Raw genomic sequence first — 18,176 nt, forward strand, 5'->3', positions numbered from 1 at the left:
CACTAGGGCTCAGGCAGTGTCATGGGCGGAAATTAGGTTGCTGTCTCCCATTGATATTTGCCGAGCTGCGACGTGGTCCTCCTTACACACCTTTTCCAGTTATTGTCTGGATGAGCAGTCCTGGGAGGACCCAGCCTTTGCACATGCGGTTTTGACAGGACCACATGCATCCTCCTGCCCTATTCGGGAGTAGCTTGGGTACATCCCACTTGTTCTGGCTTTATCTGACTGGATGCTAAGAAAAGAGAAATTACTACTTAACTGATAATTTCCTTTTCTTTAGGATAGTGAGATGAATTCAGCTTTCCTCCCTTGGCTGCCGAATGATTGTGCTATGGTCCTCTTGTGTGACTGTGTTACAGGGATTACTGGTAAGTAAGTGTTAGTCCAGTCTAGTGTTAATACGTTTCTTGTCTGAGCTCTGTGCTTCCTGTTGGCTGAGTATTGACTTGGTTATCTGATTTTAATCAATTTGTTTGCTAGTCTGTCCACAGTTTGCTTTTGAAGAAAATACTGGCAGGCTGATCTTATTGCAGGGGCATATGTACTATACTGTGACGTCAGTTTGCTTTGTTTCCGTCTGCTGGTAGAGGTACATAACAAATTTGTTCTGGATTCATCTGACTGTCCTAAAGAAAAGGAAATTATCAGGTAAGTAGTAATTTCGCAATACTTTGAGTATATGAGATAATGTGTATCCATCTTCAGAACAGGCTAAGACTATATGCATAGGCCGATATTCAAAGAGCCAGCGAAGGGGAAAGTTATCTGGGTAAAGATAAGCATGTAGCTTTATATGATATTCAGCGGGATTTAAAAGTACAAGTCTGACGCCGAATATAACTTTACCTGGATAACGTTAGAACAGCTATTTTTCTGACCAGACTTGGTATGTAACTTTAGCCAGACAATGCTCAATATGTGCGTGTATTTTTTTTTTACTCTTGGTCTATTTGCATGTCATTAACTGTCTGTATCCTGTGGGAACCGCACTTTTTAACACATGTATTAAATAAGTCCTGCGCGAATATCTAACTCATTTTAGCAAGGGCTTTATTACATCGTCCCCACAGTGAGTTGTGTACACAAAATGTATCTGCTTGGAAGAGGTAAATATTCACATCTCGACTGTTAGCTGGACAGAGCCTTTGCATATCGACTTCATAATCCATATGTTGTCATCTAAAGATTGTTTTTGTTTGTAAATTGCTATCTTAAAATATTAAATAATGTACATAGTAAATAATTTGTATTTTTTAAAGGGGTAAATGCAGCGTGGCTCTTCTAAATGAAACAGAATCCGTATTGTCATATCTTGATAAAGAGGTAATTGATTTTAATTATTTTAAGTTTTGCATGCTTAATCTTTACCAGTAAGTGCAGTTCATTTTAATTTTTAAAATGTTTTCATACTTATGAGAAACGTTCCAGATGATTTTTCATAATTATCTTTTATGTTAATTTGGGATGAGATATGGGAAATATGTTGTGTTTGTAGGGGAGAAATGATTTTTAGTAATTTCATTCATATAGGATGGCCAAAAGCCATGAATATACAGCTATATTCATGAGTACAGGTATGCCTAAAATAGTTGTAAACCATGTTTTTCGCCCTACAAGAGGGATTTATCAGATCATAGTCCCAGAGAGGGATAATAAAATCCTTGAAAATCAGGGAGAAATGGCAAACACAGTAAGAAGCCAATTTTCAAAGCCTTTTACCGGAGTAAATTGGCCTATCTGAAAATTGCTACTTTCTTAGTAACTAAAAAGTATGTGTAAGGTTCACACTATGCAGACTTTTAGCAGCACTAAAAAGGAATGTTTCTGGGGCATATTTAGTTGGGAAAGTAATCTTTGTATGCCAAGTGGCATTTTCGTATCTTTACATGTAATTTTTCCTCCTGCCTGCAAAAAGAGGTGCAGCATCTGAAAGGATTTTTGTGCCTAAATACCCATAAAAATGAATTCTTAAAATAAAGCTGTGCATGTAGGTTTTTATCTGAAAATTGTTGTAGACTTTGCATCTAGGTGGACAACTGAAAGTTGCTGCCTAATTTTATTGGGGGACTTTGTTGTTTTCCCCCTTTTTTTTAGGAAACCTAAATCTCTCATTATGAGCTGATAAATTCCACTCTTAGTATTATTTCTGAATAATAGGTATAATTTAGAATTAATGATTTGTTAGCTCATGTGTATTAGTATGACGTGCATGTGAACTCTAGGAATTATTTTATGGCATTTATATATAGTTAGAGAATTTTCTGTTGGGATTTCTGTGCGCACTTACTGCACCATATATACTGTTTCATTTTCCATTACAGTGCAGTTTTGTACAAATGAACAAAAACAAAAAATAAGAAAAACCTTTCAGATAAAAGCCAAAAAGAAATTGGTGATAGGATGTCCTGTCTGTGACCCAAAACATTTGTATTTATATATGCACAGATTATACCCAAAGCCTCTGTTCTGACAAATTTTAATAGGGGCCCTTCAGAGAGATTATTTGAAATGATTGGCTGCTTGGAAGGAGTTGTGAATGAATATGGAGTTCATATGGAACTCTTTTCCATTATGCATTGGGAGTGAACTTCATGGTACACAACTAAATTTCTTCCAAAATAGTCTAAATATCTGTAATCAGAATGTGAAATTATACCTTGGGCTGAAAATTGGAATATAATTAAGTCATATATGCAGTTCCCAAATTTGGCAACAGAGGCATATGAAATAATGTCTGTAGATATTGTTGTGTTTCAGATGTATACTTTGAAATTCTTCTTCCCCAAAAATAACTTTTGTAGTAAACTACAGTCTTTATAGAAACTAATTAAATCATAGACAAAAGCTATTAGCTAAGTGATAGTGCTGTTTTAAAACATTACACATTTCCCTGCCTTTCCCCTTATATGTATATACTGGATATGTTTGTGCATAGGTGTGTATATATAATATATATCTATGTACAAATATATATACAAATGTTACTTATATGCATGTATAGATATTTACACAATTTCTTTTCACAGCTATTTCCTGTTTGTTTTATTTTGGTTCTGTTTTTAAGGATTCCTTTTTCTATTCACTGGTATATGATCCCTCATTAAAAACACTTTTGGCGGATAAAGGAGAAATCAGAGTTGGACCACGATATCAAGCAGATGTACCAGATAAGCTAGTAGAAGGTAGGGAGTTTTGTAATAATATATATTAATATTATGTACAGAGTTAAGGAATTATTTATTAATCTTGCTATTTATTTATTATTGTCAAACCCACTTCAAGACTGTTTACAGGAAAAAATCCATACATAACATTAAAAAATGAACAAATTCAACCAATTACTTTGACCAATAATGACAATACAGAAAAATAAAACTATTAAAAGAAAAGAGCTCCTTGCACACAGATCATATCAGAAAGGAAGACAGTTATTCATTTCCTAGACATGCTCGTGGAAGAATCCATAATCATATTCCACTTAGTTGAAGGATTGCATAAAAAGTTGTAATTTAACTTTTTTCAGAATTTGAGATAGCCCCAATTAGTGTGAATATCAGGAGGCAGTGCCTTCCACATGGTTGCAGCTTGAAAACTAAAAGAAGTAGAGTGTGTCTGTTCCAGTTTCAGAAAAAACACCGTAGAAATCACTGGCAATTCTTGCTGGTAAGATCGTAGTATATATGTTGGACTTTGTCGTCAAGATAGGTACATAGATAAACCATGTCAGACAAAGCAAAAAAAACAGAGGATTTTGAATTTAATTCTCACTAACACAGGCAACCTATACAACTTCTGAAGGACTGGCATGACATGGTCAAATTTTCTAAGATTGTAAACTAGCTGCAGTATTTTTTAGGATTTGAAAGTGCTTTAGCTGGAAGAGGGGAAAAATCTGGTAAAGGGATTTGCAGTAGTGAACTCAAAGTAACATAGCAGTGTCAGCAGATAAAGACCAAATGGCCATCCAATCTGTCCAGCAAGTGGCTTATGGTAGTAACTGCCTCATTGTGCAGGTTATTGCTATGTGTTTTAAGAGTAACAACTGCCACGGCATGCAACTTACCACCAATATGTTCTATTAATGATAGTAACTGCAGTGCTGTGCAGGTTACCCCCATGCGTTCTGTTAAGAGTAGTAGCTACTGTGCTATGTAGGTTACTCCCTATGCAGAAATGTTACATTTAAAGTTAACATAGGTTACCCCTTTTCTTCATTATCATGTGTTATAGGTTCAAATTGTGCACACTGGCATTCTTCCCAGGAGCTCTGACCTGGGGTCCACACTGGGAGTTACCTGAGGGGCTTGCTACCTGCATGCACACAGTTCTGCGTCGGGGTCTTACCCAGAGTAAACACACAATTACTGGGATTATACCTATGGGCTTGAACCCAGGAGCTTATTCCTCGCACAAATAACCATACACAAACTTTGATTTAGTGTATCACGGTTCCAGGTATTTAGGAAAGTAAGTTTATTTGAGCAATAAGAGGATAGAACAAATAGAATCAGATCATACAGAAAAATTAGCTGCAAGTTATAACAATTGCTACAAATATATAAAGCTTACATGTTTCCAAAGGGATCAGTCTGTGCTATCACGTCCAGAAATGCGCTCTCCCTCTCTCTAGCTGTTTCTTCTTATACGCTAAATCAGTGGTCCCCAAACCTGTCCTGGAGGGCCACCAGCCAGTCGGGTTTTGGGATATCCACAGTGAATATGCATGAGAGAAAATTTGCATGTTATGGAGGCAGTGCATGCAAATTTTCTCTCATGCATATTCATTGAGGATATCCCAAAAACCCGACTGGCTGGTGGCCCTCCAGGACAGGTTTGGGGACCACTGTGCTAAATACTTGGGAAAATCAGCAGTGTTCCTCCCTCTGAGTTCTTATCAATTTCAGGAGCAGCTGTGTGGTCTTCACTTTCTCAGGCTTTAGTATCAATTAATTATTTACTTTCTCATCATAGAACTATTGGCATAACTATAATAAACAGATATGTGCTGTTTGTAAGCATGTTACAGTACAGAATAGTAAATATGTGTTCACTTAGAGGTTGGCCTGTGCCTTCAAACTAAGTCTGTCTGGGTGAGAATCCTCAGCCAGAGTAGTCAGAAATAATTCCTTAGTGTTCAGGTAGGTCAATCCCAAGGAGTGGGTTATACACCTCTGCCAGCAGATGGAGACGGAGCAAAAGCTGACATCACGGCTATATAGTCCTGCCTCGACATCAGCTTGCCAGTATTCTCCATCTCTAGCAAGTGTGGACATCCCTTTGGGGAATTGCCTGTGAGTAAAAAAAAAAAAAAAAAAAAAAAAAAGAAAAATTGTGGTCTCTCCCTCAGTAGAGTACCTCAGTTCAGTAACCTTGTCTGGTGTGTACCTAAAATTCCAATTAGCCTTCGCAGTCTGAGAGAGGCTCGATGGTGAAGGCTTTAACCCTCTCTTCCCACAGCCAGGACCCGTTCCTTCTCTTAGCCAGGGAAGGCTGAACTCAGGTAAATTTTTAAAAAAGTCAGCGACAGGAAGACAGCAGGTGAAGTGTCTGTTTCCTCGGTTTTTGGCTATCCCGCTCATTTGTCTGGGGTGTTCTGTGAGGTGAGGAGAGAGAGCAGGTCCAGGTGGGGTGAACAGCTGTTTGGTTAGACCCCATTCCCAGGCTTCTCCCATTTTGGCGAGCAGTAGGCTGCGGGGTATTTTTGTGCAAATTTTTGCTGCAGACCTTCGGCACGCACTTGAGCATCTGGGTGTGTGCCCATTCTCATTTGTGCATACATTTGGACATTCTTTCTTCTGGATGCAGATCTTGTGCACCCAGATTAGGCATCTGTCCTGGGGGACCAGCGGGCTAGGAGCGTGGACTTGGACACTGTTTTTTGTCCATATTAGGCACGCTTGTACACACAGGAAAGCTAGGAGTAAGCTTTCATTGTGCTGTGCACTTATAGCATGGTGCCCTCGGCAAAGAAACTTAAGCGCTTATCTATCTCTGTTGCCTGCCACGTCAGAGCCATTCAGTCAGAGCTTTCTTTAAGCCTGTGTCAGCACTGCATGGATGCTCGGGGAGATTTGCCGCCTCCCGATTTTGCCAACTATGGTCCATCTTCTTGGTCTGAGGGAAGTGGGACCAAGGGAGACACTGCAGGGGTGTCTCCTGTTGACAGTTAGCATGTAGCACATTTAAAACTAATCGGAGAAAGTTGTTTTTCACTCAACGCACAATTAAACTCTGGAACTTGTTGCCAGGTGATGTGGCTAGTGCAGTTAGTGTAACTGGGTTTAAAAAAGATTTGGATAAGTTCTTGGAGGAGAAGCCCATTATTTGCTATTAATCAAGTTGACTTAGGAAATAGCCACTGCTATTACTAGCATCAGTAGCATGGGATAGATTTAGTTTTTGGGTACTTGCCAGGTTCTTATGGCCTGGATTGGCCACTGTTGGAAATAGGATGCTGGGCTTGATGGACCCTTGGTCTGACCCAGTATGGCATGTTCTTATGTTACTCTGGTTAGTTAGCAGGGACACTGGCTCGCAGGATGTCAGGTTCAGGCCTGTGGGGCCTGGAATGGACCCGACCTCCTTCCAGGGATTGCAGACATTTTTACAGGGCTAGTTTGCTGAAGAGGAAGTTCTTACTAAGGTAGGTCCATGCGCTTCCAGTGCTCCTCCACCTGTCTCCACATTCAGGCGACATATCGCAGTGTACAGGCTGTCAGAGGTCGATCAGGATGATACCGATGATGACTGTTGGGAGCTTTCCTGGTGAGGAAGGGGGATATTCCCCCAGATTTGGAGTCATATAGAACTCTTCTACATTTTTCACAGAGATGAGTTGCTGGGTCTGATATCTCAGACTCTGAAGACCTTTGGAATGGCTGGGCCTGAATCCTTGAGGATGCAGAAGGAGGATCCTATTTTGGTCAACCTGCACAAGGCTTCTTGTTTCTTTCCCCTTTCGGTACAATCCAGGAGTTGATTGATCTGGAATGGAATGTGCCAGAAGCAACCTTTAAAGGATGATGCATCTTACTGAGTTTGTATCCTTGGATCCGTAAGCCAGAGAGCAATTGTATTTCCCTAAGGTAGATGCCTTGGTGTGTTCTGTCACGAAGCATACCACCATCCCAGTAGAGGGAGGTATAGCTCTGAAGGATGCTCAGGATAGGAGAGTTGAGGTTATCCTGAAACAAGCCTTTGAGGCAGTGACAATGAACTTGCAAATTGCTTCTTGTTCCGCCTTGGCAGTATGGGCTACCTTGCGACTTTGTCAAGAGTCTGGTGGCATTGGGTCTGATTTAGGGCCTATGGTAGAACTGGGGACAGCCTTCTTGGCTGATGTAGGCTATGACTTGGTACATACAATCGCCAGTGGAGCTGCATCAGTAGTTGCAGCCAGGCAACAGCTGTAGCTGCGCACCTGGTTCACATATACTATTTCAAAGTCCATACTGACTAAGCTGCCTTTCAAAGACTCGCTTTTGCTTGGCAGTGAATTGGCAAGTATGGCAAGTAAATGGGAGAGACCCCGGTCCTGCATTTGCTGGAGGATAAGAAGCCAGTTTCCCAGACTTCTCAGGTGAGTAGCCGCTCTCGAGACTACTGGCATTTTCGGCCTTATAAGGGAGGTTCTTCCCAGAAATTCCATTCCTTCTGCATATCTGTCCTTTCGCCCCCAAGGTCCTCAAAAGGATACGGGCTCCAGAGGCGGATCCCCTTGGTCTTCCCAGTGAAGGTTTGTGGGCTCACTTGGTGATGCGGGAGGTAGGTGGTCATCTATCCCGGTTTTATCATAGGGTAGCTCAGAATGGTTTTGCTCTAGAATTTCTTCGCATTCCTTTGGATGCTGTCATAGTATCTCCATGCAATTCCCCTCAGAAGAGGGTAGAAGTGGAAGCGACATTACAACGGTTGTGGATTTTGAAAGTGGTGGAATTTTATAATTTGGCTTCCCAGTTTACCTGGAAAATCCAGTCACTGAGATGACTTTGAACCAGCTTAACACAGCTTAGTCTGATCTAAGTCACTGTACAAGATGTTTGCAGTGTTGAAGGTCACATGATACATTAATTTCACATTCTGTAGACTTCGTTTCTTGCATTCTGCATTTTTAATGGCTAATCTGTTTTTAGCCATGGGTTTTACTTAACCTTGCCCTTGCATTTCTTTGCAAGAACCATAGAAGAAAAAGGAGAAAATCTGTACTGATCTCTTGTACACAAGTGTGCTGAAAATCTATTTCGCTGCTTGGGCTACTTGCATTTATTAAAAAATTTATATTTCCTAGCGTGTAGCAGATGGACTCAAAACAAATGGGTATTGTGTGCTCGTGCTAGCAGTTGGAGACTGATCTGACGTCAGCACGGGTGCATATACCCCCACAGGAAGTGAAGCAAATCAGTAATTTCCATCTCCAAAGCAGTTTGGAGCTACCCCACGCTCGCTGAGTGTGTTTACAAATTCTAACGACTAAATTCATAGAAGAAACCTACTGAAGACGAGCCCCGCACTCCTGTGGTGATACCAGGCGGTCACTCACCCAGTTGAGTTTCCCGAGCTGACTTCCGTGGTCCCTCGGAGGTAAGAGCCTCAGTCCGGTGGCCGGTTCGCGGCAGGGACCCAGCCCCCGAGTGAGAAGGGCTCGGGCGCAGCTTGGCCCCCGAGCGAGACGAGTTCGGGCGCGGCCTAGAGGCAGCCTCGGTCCCGGCGTGGACTTGGCCCCTGAGCGAGACGAGTTCGGGCGCGGCCTAGAGGCAGCGGGTGCACTTCCTTAAGCGCGGCGGTGAAGGTATTCCCCTCTCCCCCCGCAGCCGGAGACCGCCCGGGTCGCAGCCGGGAAGCGCCGAAGACAAGGTAAGGCGTACATCTTTACTTGGTCTCCGAGGAAGTGTGGACTAACTGGGCCTGCCTATGAGGTCGCCCGCCTGGGAGGTCTCCATTTTGCCTGCCTACTCATCTTTTCTAATTAAGCGCACTTTGCTTGCTAAGCGCAGCGCATGCGATAGGCGCACGTTGTTAGCGCACGCTACTAGGATACGCGCACTTTCTAAGATGCCCGTTTATATAGGGGCAAGTTTATAAGGCGCCCGTTTATAAGGCGCATGTTTATATAGGCGCCCGTTCTAAGATGCCCGTTCTAGGCGCATGCTGTTAAGCGCACGTGTTAGGCGCACATCGTTGGGCGCCGCCGCATTTCAGGCGAATGGAGCATAAGAAAGCCCATGCGTCTGCAGAGCCGGCACCTCCAGAATCAGGCATGAACGCTCTATGCCTCTGCTCAGCATGCAACCTCAGAGCCACACAGAGCGAGGAAGCAGACTCCCTATGTGCCCAATGTGAAGAAGCCCTGGGAGTTCCAGGACAAGACCGGTCCCAGCCCAGCGGTTCCTCAGGGACCACACCGGACTTGGCAGCCAGGGAACCCAAGAGACCTGGTACCCCTGCGGCCGGATCCGGCTTCGCTTTCCTGGGTGGAATTGTTTAAGGGGATTCACACCTTTGTCCAGATGCAGTCTGCTCCTCGAATGGGTCCTCCCGTTCCGGCTGATCCGGTCCCTGGACCCTTGAGACCTAGGCGCAGCCACTCACCACCTGACAGCCCCGCTTATGGGGATTCGGATTGTTCCCAGGTAAGTGAGGAGCTCCCCGAGGAGGGTGAACTTCCCTCGGAGATAGAACCATATCGGACCCTGAGACGCTTCTTTCGGAGAGAAGATCTGCCAGGCCTGGTCTCACAATGCTTATCGGAGCTGGCCATTCCGGGCCAGGACCCCCCAGGGGTCCCTATACAGAACCCTCTGCTAGAGGGCCTGCGCCAAACGGCTCACCATTTTCCCCTCCTACAAGCAGCACAGCAGCTAATCGAGCCGGAATGGAAGGCACCGGAGGCCTCATTCAAAGGGGGTCGGGCCTTGTCTGGCATGTACCCTCTAGATCCGACATCCAAGGAAGTGCTGGCGTGCCCCAGGGTAGACGCCATAGTTAACGCAGTTGTGAAGCGCACCACCATTCCGGTGGAGGGGGGAGCGGCCCTCAAGGATGCGCATGACCGACGCATGGACACCATTCTGAAACAAGCCTTTGAGGTAGCAGCCATGTCCCTTCGAATCGTGACTTCCTGCACCGTGGTGACGCGCTCCTGTTTATCACAGGCAAGAAACAACACCCCAGGAGAAGACATGGAATCAGCTCTCGCATTTCTCACTGACGCAGCCTCCGACCTCGTCCGTACGGCAGCCAAGGGGGTGTCCTCCTCAGTGGCAGCCAGAAGACAGCTTTGGCTACGCAATTTGGCGGCCGACTCGTCCTCCAAGACTCGACTCACAAGAATGCCCTTTAAGGGTTCCCTGCTGTTCGGCAGTGACCTCGAGACCTGGGCTACTAAATGGGGTGCCTCTCCGTTACCCCGTCTACCAGAAGACAGGTCAAGGAGGAGCCATCGTTCTGTTTCTAGACCATCCAGAGGTAGAAACTCGCAGCGCTTCAACCCCTACAGGACTCGCTATCAAGCACCTTGTTCTCAGGCCAGGAACCAGTCCTTTCGGACTAAGCACACCAAGAAGAGAACCGGCCCGGTTCTGGCCCCGGCCGTAACCCACAATGACAATCAGCCGACCCATCCGAGGGTGGCAGCCATATGGGGCAGGCTAACCCTCTTCTACCGCAGGTGGGTCGAGATCACTTCGGACCAGTGGGTCCTTGCCATTATCCGGGAAGGATATTACCTGGATTTTCTTCGGCTTCCACCGCACAAATTTGTGGAATCTCCATGCTCTCCGATCAAGAAAGTGGCACTAGAAGTGACCTTACAGAGGCTCCTGGCCCTAAGAGCCATAATCCCAGTACTTGCAGAGGAGATAAATTCTGGGCATTATTCCATTTATTTCATAGTACCCAAGAAGGAGGGCACTTTCAGGCCCGTCCTGGACCTCAAGTCAGTCAATCGACACCTACGGGTCCCCAGCTTTCGCATGGAAACTCTGCGGTCTGTCAAGAATTCAGTACAGCCAGGGGAATTTCTCACCTCCCTGGATCTGTCGGAAGCTTATCTGCATATCCCAATTCATCGGGATCACCAGCGCTATTTACGCTTCAAAGTCCTGAATCAGCACTTCCAGTTCCGGGCTTTACCCTTCGGGTTAGCCACTGCGCTACGGATCTTTACCAAGGTCATAGTAGTAGTGGCGGCGGCACTCAGGAAGGAAGGAATCCTCGTCCATCCCTACCTGGACGATTGGCTGATCAGGGCGAAGTCACCGGAGGAAAGCCACCGGGCAACCAACAGAGTTATAGCTCTTCTGGAAAGCCTTGGATGGGTAGTCAACATAATCAAGAGCTCCTTACAGCCGTCCCAGTCGCTGGAATACCTAGGAGTCCAATTCGACACCCAAGAAGACAAGGTCAGTCTGACCTCCAAGAGAAAGTCAAAACTCCGGAGTCATCTGCAGGTCCTGCTGAGCGCCAACCGGCCCACAGCTCGGGATTATCTACAAGTCCTCGGCCTCATGGCATCCACTTTGGAGGTGGTGCCATGGGCGCGGGCTCATATGAGACCATTGCAACGCGCCCTTCTATCTCGATGGAGTCCACGATCACAGGACTACACCATACACCTGCCTCTACCAGCCAGAGTGCGGAATCAACTACGCTGGTGGTTACAGCCCGGCCACATGAGCCGAGGGTTACGAATGTCCTTCCCAACCTGGATTCTGCTCACCACAGATGCCAGCCTGAACGGATGGGGGAGCACACTGCGAGGAGCTCACCGCCCAAGGGCGGTGGACCAGAGAAGAGTCATGGTGGAATATCAACCGACTAGAGGCACGGGCAGTCAGGCTAGCGTGCCTGCGATTTGCCCACAGACTTCGCAACAGAGCGGTCAGAGTGCTGTCAGACAACGCCACCACGGTGGCATACATCAACCGACAGGGCAGAACCAGAAGCCAACAAGTGTCCCTAGAAATAACTCCCCTGATGATTTGGGCAGAAGCAAATCTTCAGGACATCTCCGCCGTCCACATTGCCGGGAAGGACAACACGATGGCCGACTTCCTCAGCGGAGAAAGCCTGAACCCGGGGGAGTGGCAGCTGTCACCCACAGTTTTTCAGATAATTGTGGATCGATGGGGGACGCCAGCCATGGACCTATTAGCAGACAAGTCCAACGCTCAAGTTCCCAGATATTTCAGCCGCAGGCGGGATCCTCAAGCCCAGGGGATCGATGCCCTGGTACAACCATGGCCTCATGGGATCCTGCTATATGCCTTTCCTCCGTGGCCCCTGCTGGGCGCCATTGTACACAGGATTCAGCAACACAGAGGCCTAGTTCTTCTAGTGGCCCCGGACTGGCCAAGAAGACCCTGGTACGCAGACATGAGAAGACTACTGGCAGGGAATCCTCTACGCCTACCTCCACACAGGGACCTGCTGCAGCAAGGTCCCATCCTCCACGAGGATCCAGCTCAATTCTCTCTTACGGTCTGGCCATTGAGAGGGCTAGATTGAGGAAAACAGTATACTCTGAGCCGGTAATAGATACACTCCTCCGAGCACGCAAGTTCTCCACATCACTAACATATATCAGGATCCTGGAGAGCTTTTGAAGCCTGGTGCGACTCTCGCGGCACCAATTCACATGCCGCTAAGATTCCTCTCATCTTGGACTTCCTACAAGATGGACTTCAGAAGGGTCTGTCCCTCAGCTCCATCAAGGTACAGGTAGCAGCGCTGTCTTGCTACGGTCCCAGGCGTGACGGCAAATCCATTGCCCAGCACCCAGACACTTCATGTTTCCTGAAAGGAGTCAAACACATTCGCCCGCCACTGAAGTGGCCAGTGCCCTTGTGGAACCTCAATCTAGTATTGGAATTTCTAGCGGGATCAGCCTTCAGGCCCCTTCGAGGCCTGTCTCTCCATTTATTGACCTTGAAGATGGTGTTCTTGCTGGCTGTATGTTTAGCATGCCGCATCTCAGAGCTACAAGCACTGTCCTGCCGTGATCCATTTCTCAGAATTACTCCAGAGGCTATCCATCTTGGCACAGTTCCATCCTTTTTACCCAAGGTGGTTTCACACTTTCACCTCAACCAAACCATATCCTTGCCTACCACGGAAGATTTGAAGAAATCGGAAGAAGGTCGAATACTACGTCATCTCGACATCGGCAGACTGCTGTCCAGATACCTGGAAATGTCAGAAGCAGTACGAAAGACGGACCACTTGTTCGTCCTGCACAGCGGGAAGAAGCAAGGGGAAGTGGCCTCATGGCCGACCATCGCCCGCTGGATTAAAGAAGTTATCAAGGCAGCCTACGTAGAGGCAGGAAAAACCACCGCCTCTACAGGTTACAGCTCATTCTACCAGAGCACAATCGGCCTCTTGGGCAGAAACTAAGCTGCTGTTGCCTGCAGAGATATGCAAGGCGGCGACGTGGTCCTCCCTCCATACCTTCTCCAGATTCTACCATCTGGATGTCCAGGCCAAGGAGGACACAGCATTTGCGAGGGCAATACTACACGGTCCTCGGGCAGCCTCCCGCCCAGTCTGGGAGTAGCTTTTGTGCATCCCATTTGTTTTGAGTCCATCTGCTACACGCTAGGAAATGTTGAGATTACTTACCTGATAATCTCCTTTTCCTTAGTGTATGCAGATGGACTCAGCATCCCGCCCAGCTGCCGGTATACATGGGGATTCGCCGACTCACGGTAAGCCATGTTTTGCTTATGTAGGGCTTCCACCCTGCCGGGTGTCGACGCCTTCCAGTTGAGAACACTGGCGGTTTCCAGCTACTATCAATTGGTCAGGGTAATCCTGTTCATTTAATCGATCGGTCAGTACACATATATCCATAAAAGCTTTGCAAGGAAGATTACTGATTTGCTTCACTTCCTGTGGGGTATATATACCCGTGCTGACGTCAGATCCGTCTCCAACTGCTAGTACGAGCACACAATACCCATTTGTTTTGAGTCCATCTGCATACACTAAGGAAAAGGAGATTATCAGGTAAGTAATCTCAACATTCCGCGTGTAACCATTGTTCATAGTGGTTTACAAGTTGACATACTTGCGGCAGTCAAAAAAGCAAACAGAATGTTGAAAATTATTAGAAAGGGAATGGTGAATAAAACGGAAAATGTCATAATGCCTCTGTATCGCTCCATGGTGAGACCACACCTTGAATACTGTGTACAATTCTGGTCGCCGCATCTCAAAAAAGATATAATTGCGATGGAGAAGGTACAGAGAAGGGCTACCAAAATGATAAGGGGCATGGAACAACTCCCCTATGAGGAAAGACTAAAGAGGTTAGGACTTTTCATCTTGGAGAAGAGACGACTGAGGGGGGATATGATAGAGATAATTCAATTAGCAAACATCGGAATAACAGGAACAGCACTTTCGTGGTTCAAATCGTTCTTAGGGAACAGAAAATACAAAGTCAAAATTCACAACAAGGAATCTCAACACTACCCTTCATCTACGGGAGTTCCACAGGGCTCCTCCCTTTCACCAACACTCTTTAATATCTACTTGCTCCCTCTTTGCCAACTGCTAACTAATTTAAACCTTAAACACTTTATTTATGCAGATGACGTCCAGATAGTCATCCCCGTCAAAGAATCCTACAGCAAAACCCTAGAATTCTGGGAAACTTGTCTTAAAAAAATTGATGGACTCCTCTCCAACCTCAATCTAATACTAAACTCTTCAAAAAGCGAACTCCTCCTAATTTCATCGGAAAACAGTAACACCGACTCAAATCCCCCACACAATTTACAAACTCAACAAGTAAGAAACTTGGGAGCTATCATCGATAACAGGTTAAACTTAAAAGCATTCATAAATCAAACTACTAAGGACTGCTTCTATAAACTCCAAGTCTTAAAAAGAATAACCTCTCTTCCACTTTCATGACTACAGAACCATTCTGCAATCAATAGTATTTTCTAAACTAGATTACTGCAACTCTTTGCTATTAGGTCTCCCTTCATCTCACACGAAACCCCTTCAGATGGTTCAAAACACGGCTGCGAGAATATTAACTAACACACGGAGAAGAGACCATATATCACCAATCCTCAAAGACCTGCACTGGCTGCCAATTCACTACAGAATCATATACAAGTCCATAACCACTATTTTCAAAGCTATTCATCAACATTCTCAGCTCAACTTCCAAATTCCTCTCAAAAAATTTACATCCAACAGACCAATCAGAGAGTCCTATAGAGAAACACTACAAGTACCACACTCCAAATCCATGAGGCACATAACCACCAGAGACAGGGCTTTCTCCACTGCAGGACCAACACTGTGGAATTCTATCCCACCAGATTTGCGACAGGAACCCTGCCTGCCCACATTCAGGAAAAGACTCAAAACGTGGCTATTCCTGAAAGCCTTTCCTGAACTAAACTGATCCTATTCCATTATTAACTAGGCGCTCAGACTTTGCCTTATTCATGGTAATTAATATCTCTACCGCATAATTAATATCCCTACCTCACAAGGACAATTCATTAATGCTTTAAGCACATTGACTGGCATTTACGTTCTCTCTATTTAATCCCCAGCTTCTTTTCTATGCTCCAAGTTGTATTACTCCCTTGTTTTATTGTAACTGCATACCTTAACCTTCTCTTGTTTAATGTTTTTATCATTATTATTACTACAACTATTATTATTATTATTAAGATAAATGTTAGTTTTTTACCTTGTTTGTTACCTATCCACTTGTTAATTGTAAACCGACATGATGCGATATCTATTGCGAATGCCGGTATAGAAAAACTTAAAATAAATAAATAGAGGTGTTTAAAATCATGAGAGGTCTAGAACGGGTAGATGTGAATCGGTTATTTACTCTTTTGGATAGTAGAAAGACTAGGGGGCACTCCATGAAGTTAGCATGGGGCACATTTAAAACTAATCGGAGAAAGTTCTTTTTTACTCAGCGCACAATTAAACTCTGGAATTTGTTGCCAGAGGATATGGTTAGTGCAGTTAGTATAGCTGTGTTTAAAAAAGGATTGGATAAGTTCTTGGAGGAGAAGTCCATTACCTGCTATTAAGTTCACTTAGAGAATAGCCACTGCCATTAGCAATGGTAACATGGAATAGACTTAGTTTTTGGGTACTTGCCAGGTTCTTATGGCCTGGATTGGCCACTGTTGGAAACAGGATGCTGGGCTTGATGGACCCTTGGTCTGACTCAGTATGGCATTTTCTTATGTTCTTAACCAGGAAAAGTATCAGAAATATGCATTTTCACCTATAAACTTAAAAATGAGTTGAAAGCAGATAATGGAACTCTTTACAGATAAGCTCCCTAAAAGAACAATACTTTTATCTCTGAAGGACTTGGCTCCTCTCCCAGATTTGGTTCACGGCCCAGACAGCAAGGGAATACTAAATTCTATATTAATCGCTTATCAGGAATGTTTTGTTCCTTTTAGAGGTAAACAATAAGTTCTCTACAGTAAGATTAAAGGTCAGGTCAGAATCCTCAGTTCAAATTAAACACTATAAGGCATCAAATATATAAACTACAGATAAAAGGTAAACTTAGATGGCTTTGTTTTTAGATTCTCTGACATTATCTTTATCTATATATCTGATTAAATTTAGATGTTATAAGCACAATTTCAGAGTATAAGCGATATTTACTAAATACCTGTAAGATTGTTATTATAAGGCATCTTGTGTCGACAAATGAAATATATAAAAAATGTTATGATTGCTAAGCTCAAGGCTGCTCAAGGCTGCACATCTAAACTGTATCGGCATGTTACAGCCCGAGGCTACAGATTTAACCCATTGGCGAGCATAACAATCTTTTAATCTTTCTGTATCTATCTTTTTAAAGGCTGGATCAATTAATTCATATATAACACAAAACTATATATTTTTACCGATTACTTTGTCTGAGTCTACTGAGTTGTTCTGTCCTTTAAAATATTTATCGTTCTCACTGACACATTATCTCTTAACAGCAGGGATGTGTTAAACTTATATAGCAAGGTTTGTTAGAGAGAGTGAACTATAAGGGAACTTCTTATTAAAGATTTTTTCACTTGGCACTACTTGACAGCGCTTCGAACCCGGAATTGGCACCCCAGATGGGTCAGCTATTATCAGATAAACTAAGGGGGCTTTAAAAAACAAACAAAAAAAAAACAATTTAGATACTTAAACAGGTCAGGGTTAAGCCCTAAACACAGTGGCTCAAGCATTCAAAGGTTGGCAGTTACTCCTAGCAGAAGCCATTGCACAAGGCTATCCAATGCTAGGTGATGGAGTTACTCTCTTTTAGAATACAATATGGGGGATAGGGTGCAGGAGGGCGGTATCTAACTACTGAACTCCGTACCCTAGATGCTTCACAAATCTGCTCCTTTTTTATGGGGGTTAAACACGTGGATAAAGGTGAGCTGGTAGATTTAGTATATTTAGATTTTCAGAGGGCATTTTATTAAGTCTCCATGATAGACTGCTACAAAAATAAAAAAATTAATGGGATAGGAGGCAATGTCCTTTTGTGGATTGCAAACTGGTTAAAAGATGGAAAAAAATGAGTAGGACTAAATGGTCATTTTTCTCGGTAGAGACAGGTAAACAGTGGCATGCCTCAGGGATATGTACTTGAATTAGTGCTTTTTAATATATTTATAAATGATCTGTAAAAGAGAACAATGAGTGAGGAGATCAAATTTTCAGATGACACAAAATTATTCATAGTTGTTAAACCATAAGTAGATTGTGATAAATTGAAGGAGGATCTTGTGAGACTGGAAACTGAGCATCCAAAAGGCAGATGAAATTTAGTATGAACAAGTGCAAAGTGATGCACATAAGGAAACGTAACCCACGCTGTAGTTATACAGTGTTAGGTACTATATTAGGAGTTACCACACAGTAAAAAGATCTAGGTGTCTTAGTGGACAATACATTGAAATCGTCAGCTGTTTGACAGCAGTCACACAAGCAAACAGAATGTTTGGAATTATTAGAAAAGGAATAGTAAATAAAATGGAGAATATCATAACACCTTTATATTGCTCAGTGATGAGAGCGCATACAATTCTGGTTGCTGCATCCCAAAAAAGATATAGTTGCACTGGAAAAGGTACAGAGCAAGTTGACCAAAAAAATGATAAAGGGGGATGGAGCAG

At 44.2% G+C, this 18,176-nt stretch overlaps 1 protein-coding gene across 2 annotated transcripts in view; it reads left to right on the forward strand.

The window, feature by feature from the left end:
- The window catches only part of MTA3 (metastasis associated 1 family member 3), a 525,799-nt gene that overhangs the window by 119,320 nt on the left and 388,303 nt on the right, over positions 1 to 18,176 (forward strand). For both annotated transcript variants that reach the window (XM_029593316.1, XM_029593317.1), the window contains exons 5-6: positions 1,263 to 1,326; positions 3,068 to 3,185. In XM_029593316.1, the coding sequence (XP_029449176.1) occupies positions 1,263 to 1,326; positions 3,068 to 3,185 (182 nt within the window). The remainder of the gene's footprint in view (positions 1 to 1,262; positions 1,327 to 3,067; positions 3,186 to 18,176) is intronic.

This window comes from Rhinatrema bivittatum, chromosome 3, assembly GCF_901001135.1.
Source record: "Rhinatrema bivittatum chromosome 3, aRhiBiv1.1, whole genome shotgun sequence".
Lineage (NCBI taxonomy): Eukaryota > Metazoa > Chordata > Amphibia > Gymnophiona > Rhinatrematidae > Rhinatrema > Rhinatrema bivittatum.